At 43.5% G+C, this 24,809-nt stretch overlaps 2 protein-coding genes across 3 annotated transcripts in view; both read left to right on the top strand.

Moving 5' to 3' along the window:
* The window catches only part of cacna1ba (calcium channel, voltage-dependent, N type, alpha 1B subunit, a), a 169,524-nt gene extending 148,458 nt beyond the window's left edge, over positions 1-21,066 (top strand). The window contains 19 exon segments of the mRNA XM_070446966.1: positions 2,109-2,219; positions 2,356-2,439; positions 3,520-3,525; positions 4,365-4,481; positions 4,611-4,676; positions 4,849-4,940; positions 5,177-5,327; positions 5,774-5,901; positions 6,163-6,259; positions 8,739-8,844; positions 10,841-10,948; positions 11,438-11,565; positions 11,856-12,025; positions 12,257-12,392; positions 12,595-12,711; positions 14,297-14,335; positions 15,274-15,478; positions 16,625-16,845; positions 17,406-21,066. Of these exon segments, the coding sequence (XP_070303067.1) occupies positions 2,109-2,219; positions 2,356-2,439; positions 3,520-3,525; positions 4,365-4,481; positions 4,611-4,676; positions 4,849-4,940; positions 5,177-5,327; positions 5,774-5,901; positions 6,163-6,259; positions 8,739-8,844; positions 10,841-10,948; positions 11,438-11,565; positions 11,856-12,025; positions 12,257-12,392; positions 12,595-12,711; positions 14,297-14,335; positions 15,274-15,478; positions 16,625-16,845; positions 17,406-17,978 (2,655 nt within the window). The 3' untranslated portion in view covers positions 17,979-21,066.
* Positions 21,067-21,270: 204 nt separating this feature from the next.
* LOC111974807 (collagen alpha-1(II) chain) overlaps positions 21,271-24,809 on the top strand; it is a 71,959-nt gene continuing 68,420 nt past the window's right edge. For both annotated transcript variants that reach the window (XM_070446965.1, XM_024002813.2), the window contains exon 1: positions 21,271-21,591. In XM_070446965.1, coding sequence (XP_070303066.1) covers positions 21,486-21,591 — 106 coding nt within the window. In that variant the 5' untranslated portion in view covers positions 21,271-21,485. The remainder of the gene's footprint in view (positions 21,592-24,809) is intronic.

The raw sequence follows: 24,809 nt of genomic DNA, 5'->3' as shown, positions 1-24,809 counted from the left end.
AGCCCCATCTGTGGTTCCACAGGCGGACACAAAGCCAGCGAGCCGTCCCCGTCCCCCCTACCTCATGTCTACCGGGACCCCATTAGGCAATCATAGTAGATATATCTCCGTCAATTCCTATTCTAAACTAAAACAACATATGTTTCCCTGTGTCTGTTTGTATGCTATCCTAACACGACTCAACTGTGCACAGATAGATATACACTGAATATACAAAACATTAAGAACACCTGCTCTTTCCATGACACAGACTGACAAGGTGAATCCAGGTGAAAGTTATGATCCCTTATTGATGTCAGTTGTTAAATCCACTTCAATCAGTGTAGATGAAGGGGAGGAGACAGGTTAAAGAAGGATTTTTAAGCCTTGAAACAGTTTAGACATGGATTGTGTATGTGTGCCATTCGGAGGGTGAATGGGCAAGACAAAAGATTGAAGTGCCTTTGAATGGGGCATGGTAGTAGGTGCCAGGCTCACCAGTTTGTGTCAAGAACTGCAACATTGCTGGGTTTTTAATGCTCAACCGTTTCCCGTGTGTATCAAGAATGGTCCACCACCTAAAGGACATCCAGCCAACTTGACACAACTGTGGGAAGCATCAGAGTCAACATGGGCCAGCGTCCCCGTGGAACGCTTTCATTACACAGTCCATGCCCCAAGAAATTGAGGCTGTTCTGAGGGCAAAAGGGGAGTGGGGGGACTCAATATTAGGAAGGTGTTCCAGGTGTTTGGTGTACTCAGTGTATGTCCCCTCTGTCTGTGTCTGTCAGTATGCTGAACTAACTTGACTCAGCTAACTGGAACCAGAACACAGGAGGAGCCAGCCATGTATTCATCCTCTGGATTCACACATCTCCACTGCACTTGGCTCTGATAGACTCTGCTTGCTGTCTAGTTAGATATTGGTGGTTTTCTGCACAGTATTTACCTCTGAAAAGCTTTTCCCCTTAGTTGATGATACAGACGCAATGGTCCTAATGAAGGCAATGCTTGAAAGAGTAACGGATTGACGACTAATGATTGTGCTGATGACCATGTTGATGATAATGAGGAAATGGGTGGCGATTATGAAAGAGAACATTGGATGTAAGTGTTCATTTCCATCTCATTCTTTTCAGAGAGCCTGCATTGACTTTGCCATCAACGCCAAGCAAATGACGCGTTACATGCCAGAGAACGTGCAGTCCTTCCAGTACCGGATGTGGAAGTTTGTGGTGTCACCTCCGTTTGAGTACTCCATTATGATCATGATTGCCCTGAACACCGTTGTGCTCATGATGAAGGTTAGTACAGTCTGGCTCATTCACCAGAAAATATAGTAGGATCATTCAATTCAATTCAAAGGGTTTTATTGGAATGGGAAACATATGTTTACATTGCCAAAGCAAGTGAAATAGATAATAAACCAAAGAGAAATAAACAATAAAAAATGAACAATAAACATTACACTCACAAACGTTTCAAAGGAATAGAGACATTTCAAATGTCATTTTATGGCTATGTACGGTGTTATAACGATGTGCAAATAGTTAAAGTAAAAAATGGAAAATAAATCAACATAAATATGAGTTGTATTTACAATGGTGTTTTTTTATTATTCAAATTTTTTTAACCCCTTTTTCTCCCCAATTTCGTGATTACGATCTTGTCTCCTCACTACAACTCCCCAACGGGCGAGTTGGGGAGTTGCAGTGTCCTCCGAATGTTGATGTTGCAGTGTCCTCCGAAACATGACTCGCCAAGCCGCGCTTCTTAACATCCGCTCGCTTAACCCAGAAGCCATCTGCACCAATGTGTCGGAGGAAACACTGTTCACCTGACGACCGTTGTCAGCCTGCAGGTGCCCGGCCCGCCATAAGGAGCCACTAGAGCGCGATGAGCCAAGTAAAGCCCCCCCTGGCAAAACCCTCCCCTAACCCGGACGACACTGGGCCAATTGTGCGCCGCCCTATGGGACTCCCGGTCACGGTCAGTTGTGACACAGCCTGGGATCGAACCCAGGCTGTAGTGACGCCGCAACACTGCGATGCAGTGCCTTAGACCGTTGCGTCACTCGAGAGGCCTTTACAATGGTGTTTGTTCTTCACTGGTTTCTCTTTCTGCACCAGTTCCATGGAGCTCCAGACTTCTACGAAGCCATGTTGAAGCACTTCAACATCGTCTTCACTGCCCTCTTCTCTCTGGAGTGCATTCTGAAGATCATCGCCTTCGGACCACTGGTGGGTTTACTGTCCTCCTTCCTGTTTATCTGCATGCTATCAATACGGCAAAGGTTTTCAATGATTTGAAGGTTATTGAATTCATGCCCTGCATGCCTTGAGTTTGTGAGTGATTTTCAATCCCTTCTCATTCCAGAACTACCTGAAGGATGCCTGGAACGTGTTTGACTTTGTGACCGTGCTGGGAAGTATAACTGACATCGTGGTCACAGAAATTAATGTAAGCTAAGAAATCAGCAGAGCACACAATGTGCTTTTTCCACCTTCCTCTATATACATTACAATACATGGTAGCCCTTTCCTGCAGTCAATGACCAAATCGCCCTCTAGTGGCCTCATGGGTGGAATGTTATTCATATTTTTCATAATTTCATAAATAATAAACATGTCGTTTTCAAACACCGAAAATCTGGTGTTTCTATGTCAAACGGTTTTGTATTTTTTTTTTTGTCTATGTTGTATATAAAGTATTATATTTGGATGTAAACCAAAATTGAATACATTTCAACTCTATATCTGCCATAGTGTCTTATTTTTAAGCTCGTAACCATTTGTGTGAGGTGTATACTTTTGTTTCGAGGTAGATTTGTTTAAGACTACCAAGAAACACTCTGTGTGGCCCTGATTTATCCCACTGCAGTAAAAGGTTAATACGGCAGAGTATTGGTAGTTTAGTGACATCCAGAGACATAAGGCTGTATAGACAGTTTGTGTAAACAGAGTGGGCTTGACCTGTACACAGGCTCAACCCTGATGTGCTGAATAGCCATCTCAGCAAAGATGGCTTTGCTCGGGCCCAGAGGGGGAGAGAAGGAGAGAAAGAGTTTGTGAACAGAGCTACATGTTAACATTATTGATTATTCACTGATGCCTGGTATGGGCTCTGAGTGAGAACGTGAGGCAGTTCAGCTGAGTGCAACAGGGGATGGGATTTGTGTGTATCATTACCATCTCCTAGTCATATTATGAGCAATTCTATGTGAATCRTTCAACATGTTTCTGTCAGTCCCTGTAGTACTTTTTAATGTTCTCCTACTGTGGTGATACAATATCTTTATCTGTCCAGTATCCTACAGTATCTGTATCATTGTCCAATGCTCTGACTGATTTAAGTGTGTGTTTTGAGCTTACAGGCTTTGTCATTACTGTTTCTATTTTTCTCTCTTTTCCTTGTTTCTCTCTCTGTCTTTCTTTCTCTCCCTCTCACCCTCTCCCTGTCGTCCTTTCTGCATTGTCCTCTTGTTGAATGTCTTCACTGATGTGTCCACCACCTGCTACGGCTAAACAACTGCTCTTATAGACAACGGTGAGTGCAGTGGTGTAAAAATACTTTAAAGTACTACTTAAGTCGTTTTTTGGGGTATCTCTACTTTACTATTTATATTTTTGACAACTTTTACTTTTACTACATTCCTAAAGAAAATTATGTACTTTTTACTCTATACATTTATCCTGACACCCAAAAGTACTCGTTACATTTTGAATGCTTAGCAGGACAGGAAAATTGACAAATTCATGCACTTATCAAGAGAACATCCCTGGTCATCGCTAATGCCTCTGATCTGGTGGATTCACTAAACACTTATGCATCGTTTATAAATGATGTCTGAGTGTTGGAGTGTTCCCCTGGCTATCCGTAAATAAAAAAACTAGACAATGTGGCCGTCTGGTTTGCTTAATATAGGGAATTTTAAATGATTTATACTTTTACTTTCAATACTTAAGTATATTTTAGCAATTACATTTACTTTTGATTCTTAAGTATATTTAAAACCAAATACTTTTAGACTTTTACTAAAGTAGTATTTTACTGGGTGACTTTCTCTTTTACTTGAGTCATTTTCTATGAAGGTATCTTTACGTTTACTCAAGAATGACATTTGGGTACTTTTTCCACCACTGGGTGAATGACTACTCCTCCTGTCCCATTGCTTTTTCTCCTTCCAGTCTTTACATTATCTACAGCACTGTGTGTACTGATCTGTGTGGCTGCATTGTTTGGCCTCTGTCAGCAAGCTGAAACTGGACCAACCAAATACAATCATGTTATTTATCTGCATTATTGTCGTTATGTAGTGATCTGGGGTCATGTTTTGAATGCCTCCAGTGAATGGGCTGTAAGGTTTTTGTCCCCCGGCCCCACAGGACCGGCTTTTGAACCTGAGTTTTCTGAGGCTGTTCAGAGCAGCTCGTCTCATCAAACTTCTGAGGCAAGGCTACACCATCCGTATCCTGTTGTGGACCTTCGTCCAGTCCTTTAAGGTGACACACACACAAACACCTGCACACACAGACAAACAGACACACACCCACACACACATACACACCTCACCCACTGCCATGGGCCTAATGATCCCACCCACTCAAGCCTAAAGAATCCTCTACTTCCAGGCCCTGCCCTATGTTTGCCTTCTGATAGCAATGCTGTTCTTCATCTATGCCATCATCGGTATGCAGGTGGGTGCTGCTTCCATTATCTCCTTAAATGTTTCCTCAAAATAATTTGATTATACATGCCTACAGACTAATGGTGTGAAATTGTGTTTTTTATTGAATAAGAACATTGTTATACAATGTAAGGCATTTACTGTCATGATCTGTGGGTATAATCGATCCCTTACTTTTCCAGGTGTTCGGAAACATTGAGCTCAACGAGGACACAGCCATCACTCACCACAACAACTTCCGCACTTTTCTTCAGGCCCTCATGCTGCTGTTCAGGTAAATACACCTTTTCCTTAGTCACTCCTTCCTCTGCTTTACGGAGCACCAACATTATTGCCCTCTCCCTTCCCCTACCTCTCCTGTAACTCTGTAAGCCAGGGGTTGTATGTAGCTAGCAACATCTTACGTCGCCCGAGTTGTACACTGTGACCATCTTCCACAATAACTTGGTGAGAGGTGTTCATTGTAATCTCAAAGGTATTTCTGTCCGTCTGTCCACCCTTGTTCTCCAGGAGTGCCACAGGGGAGGCGTGGCATGAGATCATGCTGTCGTGTTTGAGTCACAGAGCCTGTGATGAGAGGTCAGGCAACCTGGGGAAGGAGTGTGGCAGTGACTTTGCCTATTTCTACTTTGTGTCCTTCATCTTCCTCTGCTCTTTCCTGGTTAGTACTGATGTCCTCCACATACACACATAACCGTTAGATTTGTGTTGATGTGCAGCACAGGAGGTTGGTGGCACCTTCATTGGGGAGGACGTGCTCATGGTAATGACTGACGTGAAATGGTATCAAATACATCAAACACATGGTTTCCATTTACTCAGTTCCAGCCATTATTATGAGCCGTCCTTCCCTCAGCAGCCTCCACTGATGTGCAGTCTGGTAATAAGTGATGTTAACTTTAGGCAATGGGATTAGTAGTTACCTAATGTTATGCAAAACTATTTAAATACRAAAAAAGATTTGATTTGACCTCATGTTATGCAAAACTATTTAAATACAAAAAAAATGATTTGATTTGACCTAATGTTATGCAAAACTATTTAGCTGTCTATTTTGTTGTCATACTGTGTCTATTCCTATAAATCCTTGTTAAACCTCTCTTCCAGATGCTTAATCTGTTTGTGGCTGTGATCATGGATAACTTTGAATACCTGACTCGAGACTCTTCTATACTGGGGCCTCATCATCTGGATGAGTTCATCCGTGTTTGGGCTGAGTACGACCCTGCTGCCTGGTATGTGTTTCTCTTTCCCTCCCTCCATTTGGCTGGCTGGGGCTCCTACTGTATCTCACCCAGTCAGAGTGGAATCTAGTATTACTGCTACTAGTATGGAGGGGACTGACTGACACTGCCTGACACTTTGTGACTGTCTGACAATCCTCTATGTAGATCGTATGATAGCATACCTCCTAGTACGCAGTCAGCCCTCTGATTATCATTGTTCTCTTGAAGCTGAAGTTGTTGTTTCTATATATCTGCTTGTTCTTTTTGCAGCGGACGGATTCGCTATAACGATATGTACAACTTGTTACGAATTATCTCGCCCCCCCTTGGCTTAGGGAAGAACTGCCCTAATAGGGTAGCGTACAAGGTTAGCAACCCCAGAACATTTCCTCCACAAGGGTGCTTTGTGTTCCTATGCCAAGAGACGAAACTGAATGGCTGTGCACCAATGACTCGCCTACACACTAGCACCTGCCCTTCTAGACTGACTGGCTTTGGTTAATGACGCCGGACAGGAAACAAAGCTTTCAAAGCCCCAACTTTGCCTGACATTGGAATCCCTACGCAATGCCTACTTTCTATATGGTAGGTCGAGGTATAAAGTGAGGTAAAGGTCGAGGTACAGACATTCTGGTCTGTACCTGGTCCGTCTCCTATCTATGTACAGTTAGATTAAACATTAATCACTGATATTTTGTCCCAAATTGATCATTTGATTCAGATCTTGAAAACATCTGGTTTGGATCAACATATTTACATACTGTAATGTGTTTTTGGGATCCTAGACGTAAACGTTGTAAAGAGAAGAGAAGGCTTTAATTAATTCTGGCATTGATACCTTTGTTTCCGTGCTCTTGGTGAACCCCCCCCCCCCCCCCCCCTGGATGTCTCTCAGCATGCGGAAGCAGACATCCTCACTACGTACGATGCTGTCATTCTCTCCCCATTAGCATCCTGTGTGTTCTGCTTCTCACTACAGACTCACTCTTCCATTCCATGTCTCCCCTCAGGGATCTGAGCAGCTCACTTCTTCCTGAGCTGAGTTTACCACCGCACTGATGCATCCCTGGTCCACCGTGACCAAAGATGGCATCCATCTCCATGTCACTACTGGAAATCTAAATAACACAGATTTCTGTTTTTTGTTTTTTCCTTTTGGTTAATTTTGTATTTATTTTTTCCTTTGTGTTCCTCTCCTCCTTCTCTAACTTCCCTATTCTTCTATATTTGTTTTTTTGTTTTTGTTTCCTACTCTGTGAAGTGGCCGTATCAAGTACCTCGATATGTATCAGATTCTCCTCCACATGTCCCCACCCTTAGGTTTGGGAAAGAAATGTCCGCCAAGAGTCGCCTACAAGGTAGCCACGCCCTCTGCTTGACCTGTCTTCCCGTTGGCTTAACCTCCTGCCAATCTCTGTGCTCTGCAGTGTTCTCTTGTTTCTTTTGTTTGTTTTGCTAGCGCTCTGATCTTTTTGGTGTAGCCCCCCACCTCCCTCCCCCTCTTTCTTTGGGCATAGCTACTTTCTTTGGAGCAAGCTCAGCTGGTGTGGTGATGTCCACTAAAGGCAGAGAGAAACAGTAGACCATGAGATACATACAGTATCAACACTATGTGAACGCTTGTTACTAAGCATTTTGTTACATTTACATTAGTAGGTGTTAAACTCTGAAAATATGGATAATAAATACATCATTAGATTTCATATAATCCATTCTCTGTCATTTAATACATCCAACACAGCAGACATGCACAGATTAATAATTGGAATAATCTGTATATGTTATTTTACAATGCATACAAAAAGTAATATTAGACCAATCGAGCACTGTCCCCAGACAATTTCAATCATGTATCAATCAATATACAGTCTTATTTGAAAGGGGTTTAGTATTGCTCTCCCTCTCCCTTACCTTATTTTAGTCTATCCCCTGAGTTGTGTGCCTACTGAGGGTTTTTGTCTTGCCAGTGTGTGTGGCTTCTGTGTGTTTTACTCCCTCTGTTTCTGTCTCATTCGCTCTCATCCTGTCTTTCATCTCTACTTTCTCTCTATCGATGCGTGTTCCCATGTGTGGGTAGGTGTGTTTGTCTCACCCCTCCCCTCCTCTCCTCTCTCATTCTGACTTGGGTCAGCCTTACTTTTGCACTGCCTCTGATAGTAGGTGAATGCTTTTTGTGTTCAGGGGAGCTCAACTCTACCACAATAGCTTAAATATCAAACATAGTGCTATGTGTGCATGTAGTGGTGTAGTTATCATCCCTTTGATAAGCAGTTCAGGTTATTTTGTGTGTGACACGTGATTTTTCTGTAGATGCTAGGTCTTAGTCCTCAAGATGTTATTGACTTGAGCAGGACTGATTCTTTTTATGATTGTTAGGAGGCAACCACAGAGTCGAGCTCCTGAGATCTTTGAGGCACTTCCATGGTTATGCGTACATGCCTTTTCTCACCATTATTTTGATCAATGTCAGTCTTGCACCGGTGCACTTTGACTTGCAGCATAGTGCATACTGTAGCCAATAGCAGTGAATGTCAATGTTTAGTTTGTCTCCTTGTTGTACTAGTTGAGAAAACGTTTTGTGTGCTGTAGTTAAATTATCCCGACCAAATCCTAAAACCTTCCATATGATTCATTTACAAGACCAAATCTGAAGAACAAACAATCACAACTTATTGTATTGTTGAAATAAAAGCATGGTAAAGCACTCAATATACTCTACATGAGTCSTCTGTGAATATTACCAGCAGCACACAGTCTGGTTTCTCCTGATTGGCCAATGGTCTGGCTGAAGTGTTAACAGTAAAAGTGTGTTCTAACCTTCCCCTCCGTCCACACACTCTCTCCAGCGGCTAGTCAAGATGAACATGCCCATCGCCGATGACAACACAGTCCACTTCACCTCTACACTCATGGCCCTGATCCGGACGGCCCTGGAGATCAAACTGGCCTCAGGTCAGACAGCTCTGTCCCCTATCTTTCCCTGTTCTCTGCACTCTCCCCTGTCCCCTCTCTTTCCCTATTCTCTTCCCTTCTCCCCTGTCCCTTCTCTTCCCTTCTCCCCTGTCCCCTCTCTCTCCCTATCCTCTGCCCCCCTCCCCCTTCCCCTGTCCCCCCCACCCCCTCTCTCTCCCTCCTCCCGGTCCCTCCTCTGTTCCCTTTCCCTCCCTATCCTGTGCCCCTCTTGCCTGTCGACTCACCCCTCTCTTTTCTCCTCCCTATCCCTGCTCTGTCAGCTGCTGGGTGTCTGCTAAAATTCCACTGCCAACACACTCTTGGAATGTGTGATACATGATAGGAGCGGTCATACTGTGCCTCTGGAATCTATCCTTCACTTTTAATGAGGCCAACTTTGATTAGATCCCTACAAATCATCTGGGCTAGACAATCTGGACCCTCTCTTTCTAAAATGATCAGCCGAAATTGTTGCAACCCTATACTAGCCTGTTCAACCTCTCTTTCGTATCATCTGAGATCTCCAAAGATTGGAAAGATGCCACGGTCATCCCCCCTCTTCAAAGGGGGAGACACTCTAGACCCAAACTTGTTATAGACCTATATCCTCCTGCCCTGCCTTTCTAAAATCTTCGAAAGCCAAGTAACAAACAGATCACCAACCATTTCGAATCCCATCGTACCTTCTCTACTATGCAATCTGGTTTCCGAGCTGGTCATGGGTGCACCTCAGCCACGCTCAAGGCCCTAAATGATACATAACCGCCATCGATAAAAGACAGTACTGTGCAGCCATCTTCATCGACCTGACCAAGGATTTCGACTCTGTCAATACCACATTCTTATCGGCAGACTCAACAGCCTTGGTTCTCAAATGACTGCTCGCCGCGTTCACCAACTACTTCTCAGACAGAGTTCAGTGTGTCAAATCGGAGGACCTGTTGTCCGGACCTCTGGCAGTCTCTATGTGGTGCCACAGGGTGCAATTCTCGGGCCGACTCTTTTCTCTGTATATATCAATGATGTCGCTCTTGCTGCTGGTGATTCTATGATCACCCTCTACGCAGACGACACCATTTTGTATACATCTGGCCCTTCTTTTGGACACTGGTGTAACAAACCTCCAAACGAGCTTCAATGCCATACAACACTCTTTCAGTGGCCTCCAACTGCTTTAAAATGCTAGTAAAACTAAATGCACATCCTCTTCAACCTATTGCTGTCCCCGCCCGCCCGACTAGCATCACTACTCTAAGACGGTTCTGACTAGAATATGTGGACAACTACAAATACTGTACCTAGGTGTCTGGTTAGACTGTAAACTCTCCTTCCAGACTCACATTAAGCATCTCCAATCAAACATTTAATCTAGAGTCGGCTTCCTATTCGCAAACAAAGCCTCCTCACTTATGCTGCCAAACATACCCTCGTAAAACTGACTTATCCTACCAATTGTAAATGTTAAATGTAGCTTGTTGTCTCACAGACAACAGAACCAGACAGACAGACAGACAGACAGACAGACAGACAGACAGACAGACAGACAGACAGACAGACAGACAGACAGACAGACAGACAGACAGACGTACAGACGTACGTCTGTACGTCTGTACGTCTGTCTGTCTGTCTGTCTGTACGTTATGTCCCCTTGATGTGTAGCAGGTGCAAATGCTGCTTGTTTGTTGCTTACAGAGGGGTTTGCATTAGTAGATTTGGGTCCCATTTGGTCTCATTAGCCTACTCTGTGGTGGGCTTTGTGTTTAGGGCCTGCAGAGTGAAGGATAGCACAGTACATTATGCTTTTCTCTAGCTTCACTGCTCACTGCCGCTTTTAATGAGCTATTCTTTATTCTCTGTCTGCTTCACCTCCACAAAGACTCTAAAAACTCATGTTTACTTTCCTGTCTTTGTTGCTTGATGCTGTACTTCTTGAATTAGATCATTGTGTGTATTTGATGCAAGAAGATTCTATTTTCTCTTGTGATCTTCTCCTCAGGGATGGTTGCCCAGCGTCTCTCTGATGCTGAACTGAAGAAAGAGCTCTCACAGATTTGGCCAAGCCTCTCACAGAAGACTATGGATCTGTTGGTGACACCACACAAACGTAAGCACATCTGCATGGCAGTCCTCTCGGAAACTTGTCACTGATCCTTGTCCTTGTCACTGATATATTTCATCTTTACAAAAAGGATACTTGGAGTGTATCTTTTCATGCTACATCTTAAAGTGGCAAGCCCCAGACTCTTCACTCTGAAACAATATTACACATAGATTGCCATAACAACCAGAACCCTTGCTCTTACTTTGCCATCAGTTAAGATTCTAGTCGTTGGCTTTGTCTCCACTGACATCTTGTGGCAGGATCTAAGTATCTCATCTGAGAACAATGATATTCTAGACAGATGCTCCTTCTCTCAAGCCTGGCATGCACCAACTTTTTTCAAACAGCTAAATCACTCTTTGTTACAAGTGATACCTTTGGCTTGACTGAATTGTATTGGAGATTAAGTGGCATCAAAGGGTTTGGATGAGACCAATAGAGATGGATGAGAAAGCAGTTTTCCTCACCCACTCCTTTCTGTCTCTCTTTCAGCCAATGAGCTTACTGTTGGGAAGGTGTATGCAGCCCTGATGATCTTTGACTACTACAAGCAGAACCGAGCCAAGAGGCTCAAGGAACAGCAACAGCAGCAGCAGCAACAGAATGCTACTGGCTCCCAGGTAGCGCGCACACACACACACACACACACACACACACACACACACACACACACACACACACACACACACACACACACACACACACACACACACACACACACCACACACACACACACACACACCACACCACACACACACACGAGAGTCACAAACCCCCCCCCATGAAAATGTCCTGCCAAAACCAATATGCGGATTCAAGTTTTGATTGATTATATTCTGAAGGTAGAGACCTGGATCAATATTGTGCAGTATGTTCAGTATATCAGCATCTTGCCGTCTTTCATCCACAGGGGAAGGTTAGGGCTCTGTTTAAACCAATGCTGCCCCTGACTCACAAGCAGGAAAAAGTGAAGGAGAAGGCCATGACCAACGTGGAGCCTCCCTGTGAGCTACTGCCTCAGCCTCAGTCTCAGGCCCTACCTACACCCAGTTCCACCCTGCTCAACAACGGAGGCACACTGTGAGTTCACTAACATACAGCCAGTGGCCATGTCTCTCTTGTCTTGGGATAAAACACTATAATACTTTATAATTGTAAAGCTTTTAACTTTAAAACAATCAGATAATAGTTCTATGACTTCCTGTAAAACAGTGGCAAATGTAACTGAGTGGAGTGGACTATCCTGGCAAAAAGATGAAATAATAATAGAATGACAATAACATCTTCATCTGTTAATGTCTAATAATTCAGGCCAGGCCATGATGGCACCATGAAAGGATCATCCTCCTGGGTGTCAGAGAAGTCTAGAGAGGTCCACAGACCCAGGAATAAGACACCTGTCCAAGTGGGCCAGTCTGAGGATGTCCCAAACCTAACCATCCCCCAGGTACTGTAGCCAGGCCAGACTGCCCACTGCTTTGTTACACACACATGAACATCATGGCCTGCTACCTGCATTTTCTCTCCTGATGTATCTGTTCACAGTACTTTACTTGACTGGAYGTACTTATCTCTGTGCAAGCACTTATTTGTGTGTGTGCATGCGTGCATTCGTGTATGTGTTCGTATGTGTGTGTTATGTCCCTCAGGAGTCAGTGGAGATGAGGAAGATGGACACCAGTTGCAGTACAGTGCCTGGTCCTGGGTCTGGACTGGAGAGCCAGGGAAGAGCTGTGTCCATGCCCCGCCTCAACGCAGAGCTGCAGGTACAGACACACCCTAACACACACACACACATCATTTGTGAAGCACAGCAGATGCTCCATGCCATAACTAAACTCTCTTAGGGAAAGCATAGTTGCATGGTGTTTCTCATTGGCTATACTGGGGGTAGATTACTATGGTCAGGTGGCCATCTCTATGGGGGGGTTGAATTACATTCGATATTACTGCAGTATAACTGCTGGGGAAAAAATGTATCCTTCAATTCGTCCCAAGAAATATAATCAGCTCCTCATTTCCTGAGTGATATTGATGTTAATCGATTGTTGTGTTTAAGTGCATTCCTTTCAGGTTAGAATGGATGTGTGTTGATCCTACTTTTAGTGCACAGAAGAAGTCCTGGAGAATTTGATTAGAGTCTGGCAGACCGCCAACTATTTGTACCGTATCGTTTTTCCTCTGCTGCCAACTGATTATAGTGGCTCAAAATGGATGGGTGTAGAAAATGAGAGGGGTGATCCCTCATGCGTTCAGGGAGGAAGAGAGTAATCATGTTACTATTGGATAGGGAATGTAAAGAGGGATAAATGGGATGAGAGGAGAAGAGGATTGCCTCGTGACCTGTTGTGTAATTTTTCTCACCTCTTCTAAGGGCAGGAAATCCTTCAACAATACAATTAGAGATGGCCTTTCTGAGATGGCTTGCTATTGTTAGAGTGAAATGGGGAGGCATGTACCCTGAACTCTACCCTGAAACAGATGATGGATTTACCTCTGTCTCCGGCTTGGTTTTCCATCGCTTAATTACATTTTCCCCCTTCCTTTTTGGGGCAATGCCTCATTTCCCTCTCCCTGGCGATGCCAGCACAATCAGGGCCGTAAATCTCCCAGCATGCCTCCACCTCCTCAACATCCTCTTTGTGCACTAGTGACATGTGACACCCAGGGCAGACATGAACCCTCACATGAAGCCTCTTGAAGAGGGAAAATGCCCCTTGTTTCATTTTCAAAGAAGCCCAGTGAGAAGCTAAGCCCAAATCCTTTTAAACTGGAGTGCTGGATGATAAGAGGCTGTACTTGTTGATTTAGTGGTTTCAGCACCTTTTAATATGTATGAAACCCTTTTGATTCCCTAGAGGCAGCTCTGGCCGATAGACTTGCCCCACCTGGCTCTCTGCCAGGTCAGTAGCTTGGCTCACAAGAACAAAAGCTAAAGAGACAGATATGTTTTCTAGGATATCTTACTATTAATGGTCAAGGGGTTATTGAGTATCAAAAGACATAAAGACATAGGGGAGTTCTGTCTGCTTGGAATGGGTAATTCTGTCTTATTGCCAGGTGCTGAAACACACAATGAGATATCACCTTCCTTTAAAAAGAGCATACTGAAAACCAAATTCCCTCAGTGGCCATTTAAACGTAATGATGTCATATTTACAAGCGGATCATTTATTTTCAATAAGCATGTTAAGACACCTGTCATTTTCCTGCTGCTTCTCCTTTATTCTTCTCCTAACTGTTCAATGTCACCTCTCTCCGTCTACCCTCCTATTGTCTCCGGTCTCTCTGGCCTGATGCTTTCCCATGGACCTCACCTCTTCCTCCTCCTCCACCTGTGCTGTGTGACAGAGGAGCAAGTCGCGCCACTCCCCGGGGACCCTGTTGGCAGTACGTAGCCCTGTCTCCTCTCCCTCATTATCTCCTCTGCACCTCCTCTACTTTGTTTGTTGATCCCAATGTACTAGTATGTGTTAAACTAGATTCTATTTAGTATTAACTGGCCGCACAGGTGTGTAAAATGGTAGGTTCTGCAAGCATATGATTGTACAGTATGTCAGTGTTTGACACTAGGTAGGACATTAACAACCCAGTATACATGTGTGTTCTATCATATACAATGTGGGGGATATACTGTGTGATTTTAGGATGAGAGTTAAGCTCACTGTAAAACTGTAAATCAAAGGTCTAGCCAGGTACAGTGTCTCGTCGAGGAGACTCTTCCTTTGATCCTTCGGTGGGGACTGTACAACACTAATTAAAACACAGCTGCTGATGCCAACCTGCTCTTAGATACCAAGCCCATGGAGTTTGTCAGTAGTAAACTAGTGATCTGATGGAGCTGTTTTGGAGAGAGAATGGTCTGCTGCTACAGGTGGAAACTTCTTCAGTTTCCTCTTTAATGCTCTTTCCTCAAGCAGGCATCTAAGACTTAGGGAAATTGGTAGTCGTGTCTATGATTTTACCAACAACAATCTAGGTAGGCTGCTATGTTTTTGAGGACAGTGAAAATGTGAGTAGTATCTTTTGCAGCAAGGCTCTGCAGGACAGATGTATCTCCACTAGGTGGAAATGGTGTTTCACAATGGAGTCAGAGAGCTGTAGAATACACCAGCGGAGGCTGGTGGGACGAGCTATAGGAGGACGGGCTCATTTTAATCCCTATTCCTTATGGACTAGTCAGTGATCCTTATTCCTCATGGACTAGTCAGTGATCCTTATTCCTCATGGACTAGTCAGTGATCCCTATTCCTGATGGACTAGTCAGTGATCCCTATTCCTCATGGACAAGTCAGTGATCCCCACCTATTCCTATTGGTCCCACACAGCCAGTTCCTGACTGCAGCCCAATGAAACGCTCTGCGTCCACCCACGCCCCCCAGCGCCCCCAGGAGGTGAACCTGCATGAATACACCCTGGAGAGGCCCAGCACCCAAGAAAGGCCTCACCATCACCACCACCACCACCGCTGCCACCACCACCGAGAGAGGGACAAGAAGCAGCRGTCACTGGACAGGACGCCAAGCACCATTGGTTAGTGCACAGACACACGCTATAAACACATCATGTTTTTAATGTGCAATTACAGGGATCTCTTTGTCATTGAAGTTACAGGGTGTTACAGGGTGTTATATGTTATACGAATGATGCCAATACCCTGATTACAACATGTGGGCATTTAACCATAAAGAACTGCAGCCCACTGTTCCCCCAGTGTTACTAGAATGTATAGCCCTCTCTGCCTCTCTTCCTCACTGCCGTACTGCCTCTCTTCCTCACTGCCTCACGGCCTCTTTTCCTCTCTTCCTCACTGCCTCTCTTCCTCACTGGCCTGCTGCCTCTCTTCCTCACTGCCTCTGCCTCTCTTCCTCACTGCTTGGCTGCCTCTCTTCCTCACTGCCTTGCTGCCTCTCTTCTCACTGCCCTTGCTGCCTCTCTTCCTCACTGCCTTGCTGCCTCTCTTCCTCACTGCCTTACTGCCTCTCTTCCTCACTGTCTCGCTGCCTTACTGCCTCTCTTCCTTGCTGCCTTACGGTCTCACTGCCTCGCTGCCTCACTGCCTCACTGCCTCACTGCTTTCCATCCAGTAAGAGTGTGAGAAGCAGACCACAACCCAGCTGGCTGGGGTTCATCTGTTATAGAGTTCAGCACTATGCTCAATGGAGGCATCGTTCAGGCCTGGGTGTTACAGTGGAGCTCTGCAGCTGATCTTTATTACACAGATAAAAGGGACTGACAGACCAAAGGCTACCCAATGACCTGCTAATTTATGGGCACCTCTTGTCTCAGCAGGGCAATGCTGAGGAGAGGATCATTTTTAGGGAAGAAAAGCCTGCTAGTAGTCTGTCCTTTGTACGCGTTTAAGAATCTTCTGTTTCAGAGTGAGGTAAAGAATGGGTGCAATCAGCTGTTGAATTGGGAATTCAGAGGTGGAGAGGGTTTAGGGTTGGGTTAGGTTGAGGCCAGGATTGAACATAGGCTAGGGTTGGAGTTAGGATTAGGCCAAGATTGGGGTAATGCTAAGATTAGGATTGGGCTAGGTTTGACCACATCCAACCCACATCCAAGCCTAACCCTAGTCTCAACCACAACTTCAACCCTAACTCTAGCTTCATGTCAACATCCCGGTTCAATCTTAACCCTGGCCTAACATTAACCCTGGTTTGTATTTCCACTAAGGTGCACCAGGAGACCCGGCTGCAGAGCCCTCGTCTAGAGACAGAGTGCAGGACCGCGGCCGCTCCCATGAGAGGAAGAACCACTCGACGGCGGGGGAGAAGCAGCGCTACTACTCTTGCGATCGCTACAGCAGCAGGGAACACTGCCACACCACCAAGTCTGCCACCACCAGCTGTGCCACCTCCCCCAGCGAGGTGCAGGAACCCAGCATCAACAAGCAGGTGGGAGGGCATGGACAGGGTAGGATAGGATATGGGCAGGGCAGGAAAGAGTATGGGTCTGGCAGCGTGGGGCATGGTATGATATGGACAGGGCATGGTAAGGAATCAGGGTATGCAATGAATAATACACACACTAGACATTATCAGTAAGTTTATGTCTGTCTGATTTAGTACAGCACAGTGTATATTGTGTGCAACTCTCTTAGTGATGATCTGTCTGCTCTCTGTTTCTGTCTCCACTGAAACTCAACTTTCTCTTTCTGCCCTTTAGTGCAACCACTCATGGCCTTTCAATTCTCTTTCCACTCTTCTTCTTCTTCACCATTTTCTGTCCATTTTGTCTGTCTTCTCCTATCTTTTTCCTCCCATCAATGACTGTCCTGTCCTTTCATCTCTCTGGCCTTCCTGGTTGTTTTGTCTGTCCTTTCCCACTATGCTCTCTCTCCTCACCATCTCTCCTCTTCCCTTCGTTCTGGTGACCCTGTCCCCCTGTCACCTCCTCTCCTGTGCGGTCTCATCTTTTTTATTGTTTCAAATTGATTTGTCCAATTTTCATCTAGGGTAGTGGTTCGGTTAGAGGCAGCCCAGTGATGTTGACCTCAGGGGCTATCACACCTAGCCGTGGACGCAGGCAGCTCCCACAGACCCCCCTGACCCCCCGCCCCGGGGTGACGTTCAAGACCGCAAACTCCTCCCCTGTGCACTTTTTGTCTGCCCAGTGTGGCAGCGGCCTGCCCACCCTGAGTCCTGGCCGGCTGAGCCGTGGGCTGTCTGAGCACAACGCCCTGCTGCATAGTGGCACCTATCACATCCCCTCCCCCATCACCCGCATCAGCTCTGAGCCCTTCCTGGGCTACAGTCACAATGACCCCCAGTGCCAGGGTAGCCCGTACTGCAACCTCCGGGATGAGCTGCTGAGCCCTTATGCTGCCAGAGCACGCTCCCCTCGGACTCCACGTCCTCAAATGAGGCCGGGGGCCCTCCACCTGCCTCCGCCACCCCAGCAGAGACGTGCGGTGCCCAACGGATACCACTTTACCTTCGGTGGTAATGGCAACGCCAGCCTGGGCTCTGGCTCTGGTGCCAGGCCACCCAGGTACTATCGCGAGGCAGAGGAGGATGAATGGTGCTAGCATGGCTTTGAACAGATGTTTTTAATGCATTTTGAGGAATCGTGATGAGTTTTATCATCTTTTTTGAAGGCTTTAGTTTACACTGTTGCTGTATGATAAGCTAATTATGGGAAATAAATTATGGAGGGTTGGAATTCATTTGAATGTGAACGAAACAGCAGCATTTTTAGGACCTGGATGAACATGAAAGTGGATGTGGATTCGGTGAATTGTTGGTAATTCAGTTGGATCTGACCAACTGTAAGGTGTCTTATGCACTGAAGACAATGGCATTTTTCATTGAGGGTACTTTTGCTTTGCTTCTTTATCAAATGTAATTATTTTTCAGTCTTGATAGTGGCCCAGATAGTGGCATAAGAAACCCTCCTACAGGTACACACAGTAGAGATGGGTGAGCAGCAGCCCTCTTTGCTGTCTCTGCGATGAGCAGAGTGATCGGCTCAATGGAAAGTCCCATTACAATACCTAGACACTGTTAAGCACGTGTAATAACACATGATTAGGAAATACTTATTGAAACTTCCCTAAGAAACACACTGGAAAATATCCCAAACAGCTATTGCTTTGCTTTGGGACTCTTACCATTCGATAATATAAAGGGATTTACAGTAGCTCAATCCATTATATGGCATTCCCTTCCTGTCAGAAGATACAGCCTGATAGAGCAGAGGGATCGATGCTGTCATTCCAGACAATGATTGTTGATTTGCTGCTGTTTAACCATCAAACTTAACTACCACTACTAGAGAGAAATTAGGAATGGAAATTAAATGTTATTTGTTTTATATAAAACTATTGTAGATGTTATCTTTTCACTGTCTGCATTTTTTGTATGATGTAAAAACCACTTTGTTTATGTAAATTGCTTACAGTTTGTCATAATTTCAGGTCTGTTTCTTACATACTCTCTGCTTCCAATGTTTAATACAAAGTGCCTATCCTTTTTAGATATACTGTAGTAAAGATGCAAAGTCAACCGTTTTTGGAAAGCGTCAACACTTAAGTAGTTTGTTCAAATGGCTAGTTCTGCAGGAGAACAAGATGTACAGCCAGCCTTATCTGAGAAACGCTAACTTTTATTTGAGAAAAAAATTACATTTGAATGGAAATGACTAATTACCTTATGATTGCTGATATTTTTCTTGTTTAATTGTCTTTTTGGTAAATATATTTAATCAATTTGAGGGGTACAATGAAAGCTAGTGCAAAAGCATATTTCACGAACACTTAACAAACATGCATTAACTGCATTAGTAGCATATCAGTTCAGTTAGGAAGACATTATCAGAGTAACACAACTGCATGTTTCAATCATAAACCTGGTTGACAACAGTTATGAAGATGTAGTAGTGTATATTTATTTTCCTTGTGAGGATACTCAACTGCGATAGCATTGCAACCTCTGTATAGCCTTCTGTTTCAATGTTAGAACTGCGGACTTAGTAAAGAACATAAGGAATCTGATGATAAACAAACAGTGTGCACTTTTTGGATGGATGTGCTTGAGAAGCAAAGATTAATACAGATCCCTGATGAGAGAGTGTGTTGAGTTGGGGCCCTAGCACCAGCACACCGGACCCCTCTGTGTCTCTCAATTGGCTCAGACCCCTCTGTGGTAAGGTTTAAGTCTCCCCATTGGCTCGGACCCACGTGACTAAGATCTGCCCCCCGATCTAAGCTTCCATTTTTAAGAAGAGCATTTCCCAGCTGTCAGATTATAATATAGATCTGGTTCACACCTTCTATCTTTCTATCTACCCATCCCATGATAACCGCTGATGTTGATGGTTCACATCTGCCTCTAAAAAGCTAAAAATATTATACATGGACAGTAATATGTATACATGGACAGTAATATAATATCATGGAAAATGTTGCCCTGGGATGGATGATCCAATTTTTGGATAGCTAAAAGATTCTGCTCTTTTCTATTCTACAGTACATTGGGGGTGGAATGTAGCAAGGTATGCTGTATTAAGGATGCTCTACTCCAGTGAAGGTGTTGCTCAATTATTGATAGTAACGGAGATACTGTAGGTTGGACCAGGTGTTGCCATGACCACACACTCGTCTGGGTTCTGTACTGCATATTTCCCAGAAGCAGGGTTTTGATGACAGGGAAAGTAGGGCTATGCAACAAGACACTAAGGTCATGTACTTCATCCATTCTGTAGCTTTACGGGCTGAGATCTCCAGATTCATTCTTCAGCATGATTGTGACCAAATGTTTTATATAAAAAGTTTTTTTATTTTATTATAAAAATGTATTTAAAAATGCATTAGGCACAACGAGTAAAGCGGAAATTCATAAAGTATTTAGAAATACAGCAACTTCTATATATTTGCATGCATACAATTTGCCCATTTTGATGATGTCAAGAGGTAAACCTGTGTCTTAAAAAGGAAGTAAACAATGTTATGTTTATTTYTATCTGTTCCGTGTCAGGTCACCTGAGAGGGGTGATCGCTTCAGAGGAGGGTGTTCAGAAATATTGAATAAACTGTAATGGTTTAATTTTGTATAAGACAGGAACAAATTCTCCACATTATTGTACAGATACATTAATTGATTACCCCTTGACATGTTGCCATAGTGGGTCAAAAACATACATATACTATCAGTCTCTTCCTTCATCTCTGTGGCCTCTGTATTATTTATTTCAGAAGAAACATATCCACACCCTAGTCTCTAACAGTTGGTTGCCAAACATTGAACTGTTCCTATTTCTTGTTCTGCAAACCAACTGCAGTGTACATGTGGCTTCTGGAGAAAATAATGTTTGCATGTTCTGACAATGTATGTGCATGTAAATGTTAGTACTTTTTGATACCATCTGTTCATTTCTTGTTCATTTTTACTGATCTTTGATATAAACTGTGGGGTTTGTTGAAAAAAAAACTTTATATAAAAACAGTATTGAACAATGTTGATAGTTCCAGCCATGCAACAGAGCTGGAACATTATTTGGGTCTTGAAAGTGAGTTGTTTGTTGCCTGATTATGTTTATTGGCCAGACTTAGAATTCTGAAGTTGTTTCTACATTTACATTTTGTATGCAACCAAGTTCCTTGAATTAAAAATATCATATGAAACAAACATGCTTCAATATGTATAATAGCTGGAATATGTTTTATTTATGAAATAAGCAGACAATGACCAGTTGATGTTTAGGATGGATGGGTGAAGGTGTATCTTCTGTAGGTGTCAACGGCGCAATGTCATTGGTCTACAGCCTACAATGGGCGGAGACATTTCCCAAAATACACAAGGTTCAACATCCCGGTGATGCTCGAGTCGCGGGAAACAGTTGAAGCGTCAACTATCTCGAGCCTGCCTAAAACAAGACAGCACTTTACCAACAAACATACCTCCGTTTTTTCCCGATGTAAAGTAATATTGACAACCTAACATATAGTGGAGTCTTTCCACAAAGATATTTGAATTAATGATAATGTTTTGTTACTTTTGTTGTCATTGCTGTTGTGTATCTAAACAGAACAAGAGCTATGTTATATCCGATAGAATTGATGATATTATTAGTGGCTATTTACTCTCTTGAAGCCGCTATTGATGATTTTGAAAGGGATATGGGCTCGGAGAATCTTGGGAAAGGTAAGACAGAGCACATCAATGTATCACACACGTACTTTGTATCGTTCTTCTTTGATGTTATTTCTCCATCTAAAACGTTCATATGAATTTGGTATTGGCAAATGTGTTGTCTCAACAGGTGTCTGAAAAAACGAATCTCTCTTGCAATATTTTCTATGATAGAATGAAACATTTTAGACAGTTGCTGCACTGTTCTAACTCAACTGCTAATATTACGAACTGAAGTAGCCCATATTTCTGTACCCCAGTCTGTTTAGACAATGATATYCACGATGCAGTAATACCATACTCAGCCACTTGGAGCAGCTGTTGATCGTTTTTAGTAAACTACATTGTCACCACAAACAAGCATGTATTACAGTTATAGCGTAATAATAGTTTATATCATTTTGAGGCAAGATGGGAATAATGTGTTTTACTCTGGAAATTCTGCTTAGTTCTAAAACATTCTCTGTTCTATCATTGAGGGAAAGAGGCTCAGGTAGGCACCACTAGGCAGGCAGGTTGAGTTGATTAACCTCCATTATAAACTGGATTGCAWTGTGCCTAAGAAAAGCCCTTAGCCGTGGTATATTGCCCATATACCACACTCCCTCGGGCCTTATTGCTTAATTATACAATGGGTGGGTCTAATCCTGGATGATGATTGGTTAAAACCTCATTCCAGCCGATGTCTGTTCCACAAGTTACCACCGGCTAAAACTATGACGTTGAAATGCCTATTTACTCTATTCCATCTGACTGCCCAATCCACTGACTCATCAGCCCAGCCAAGCAATTTATAAACTTGATCTCCACTATAAAAGCATCTAGACATTGTCTCCCATGTCTTTTAGATTAGCATTTGGTTTTCAACAATGGAGATTTGTATAAACCTTGCTGTCTGTTTCTCCAACATTTGCAACATTGTTACAATATTGAAATTCGTTCTCCAGCTGTCCCTTAGTAATGAACATGCCGGGATGAGACACACAGSCAGACAACTTTTCTCAGCCAGTTGAAATCATGAATCAGCTGGCATAATTTTTATGGATATATACAAAGAAATGTCAATAGAAAACAGGTTAAACGAAATGCAGATAGTTTGCAGTTTTTCCAGCTTCAGTTTGAAGTGATTGTGTTAGCTGTGTTGTTGGCTAGCTCCTCTGATGCGAGAGCACATTTCTATGCTAGGAGAAATCACGCATCATTAACTCATTGTTATGGATGTATCCAAATAAATGTCACTAGAAAACAGCTTAAATAAACACAAATGGAGCTACTTTTCTGTTATTCTGGCTGCACTGTTTGACATGCCTGAAAAGTTAGCTGTAGTTGGCTAGCTAGCAAGCAAGGTTTAAGAACGTTGCCAGCCAATATGGCAGTGAAACATTTCTAACGAACGAACGAACGAACGTCCATAGATACAGGACAAAAAGACTTAACAACTGGGTCATGTCTCTGGCAACCAAACCGATAGAACAAACAACCAGCCAGCTTGGGTAGCAACCTTAGATTTGTGTCGGGATTATATCTCGTGAAAGGATGAAATAGTATGAATAAATTCATCAAAATAATTAMGTTTTTTATGAAAATATGTCAATTATTATTTGAATATGTTGGTAACATTGTTTAAAAGTGATAATGCCCTCGAAGCCGGTGTTTGGAAGATATATTGGCACGGTTTGCCACACCCATGCAAATATATCCTCCAAACACCGGCTACTCGGGCATTATCACTTAATTATCTGCTGTACCTGTGAAAATCAATAAGTATAGAATTTAGTTCATATAGGCTACATAATATGCATAGTAGCCTCAGACAGTAAACACAGAGTTAAGTAATTACCATCATTTCCCATACAATGTCACCACCTCATTCCAACATTCCATAATATCTGCTCTTATACAACGCTGTCCATATGTGAAGGGAAAATATGCTGATWATGTTTTCTAATAGTGCTTGTGTTACCATAAGATCTCATGAGCCACATTTCGTCCAGCTGCTCCCAGTGCAGCTCTGCGAGTGAACAGGCCCACAGGCTCAGGGTCAGAATTGATTGGTCTGGCCTGGGAGAGCCAGTTATAGACTGGACTGTATGAGAATGAGGGAGGAAGGGAATAATTTTGTGTCATTCTAAGAACCCCTTCCCATCTACTATGACCTGTACATAATCCCATAGTGATGTTGGTCACCAAAGGGAAAGACCTGAAGTGTCTCATTCTGCTCAGTCATTTATGTGGGGTGTTTCCAGTTGAGTTGGTGTGTTTAAAACTCCTTCATGAAGTCTGGTTCTGCCTCTTGGCAACCATGTTGGTTCATTGAATAGAGCAAGGGGCGGCTGCCCACATTGTTACAAGAGGGTCCCTTGGGTTAGGTTGGATTGCAGAGCCCAAGCCCACTTAGCACACTGTTGCTTGAGCAGCTTTTTCTGTGAATAGACTTTCAATTAGCCTATGCAAAGATACTGGTTCCAGTATCTCTAAAGAAAGCTCTATTGCAGGATATCGACCATAACCTTATTTAAATGTATTTATTCACATTTTAGTGATAATTATTGTGCTAAAAAAATGTCAATATCCATGAGGTAACAGCTCCATAAATATGTTTTTCTAATCTATCTGTTATTAAAGCTTTGATATGTGACAGCGGAACAAAGTAATTCCAATGACTAACCATGTAAATTATGGTATGTAATGTCATGTTTTAATTGTATAATTAACTGGCTTGGACAGGAACGGGATCTGTTTGCTCTCTGTTCCTATATCGTGTCATTGAGTGCAGATCAAAGCGTCTGTGCTGTCTGGGTCTGAGGGGCACCACTCCAAAGCCAGACTACTGAAGCCTGAATGCCAGACATACAGACAGTAATTAATGTTATCCTGGTTTGATAACCATAACTATGTGTCCAGGGGAGAATAACATCTGCCTGCTGATTGTGTGTCTGGACAGCATTACATAGGCCAGGCCAGGGGCACCTGGTGGAACTATGGCTGAGAATATTATAGAAACTTGACGTTCATGAAAACATGATTTTCTGAGCGATTGTCAGATTGAGTCAAGATAATTATATAATAAGTTTGGGAGGGCTATCCATGCTAGACATGCAGGTTGGTATTTATTGTTATGAATCTTGCCTTGTAGGCAGCTCTACGGAGTGGTCACTAACTGGCACAGCCACAAAGTCATACAATCAGATTTGAAACCTAACCCTAGCCTTAACCCTAACCACACTGCT

This window comes from Salvelinus sp. IW2-2015, linkage group LG15 (genome assembly GCF_002910315.2).
Source record: "Salvelinus sp. IW2-2015 linkage group LG15, ASM291031v2, whole genome shotgun sequence".
NCBI lineage: Eukaryota > Metazoa > Chordata > Actinopteri > Salmoniformes > Salmonidae > Salvelinus > Salvelinus sp. IW2-2015.
This window is presented reverse-complemented; position numbering and strand designations above follow the sequence as displayed.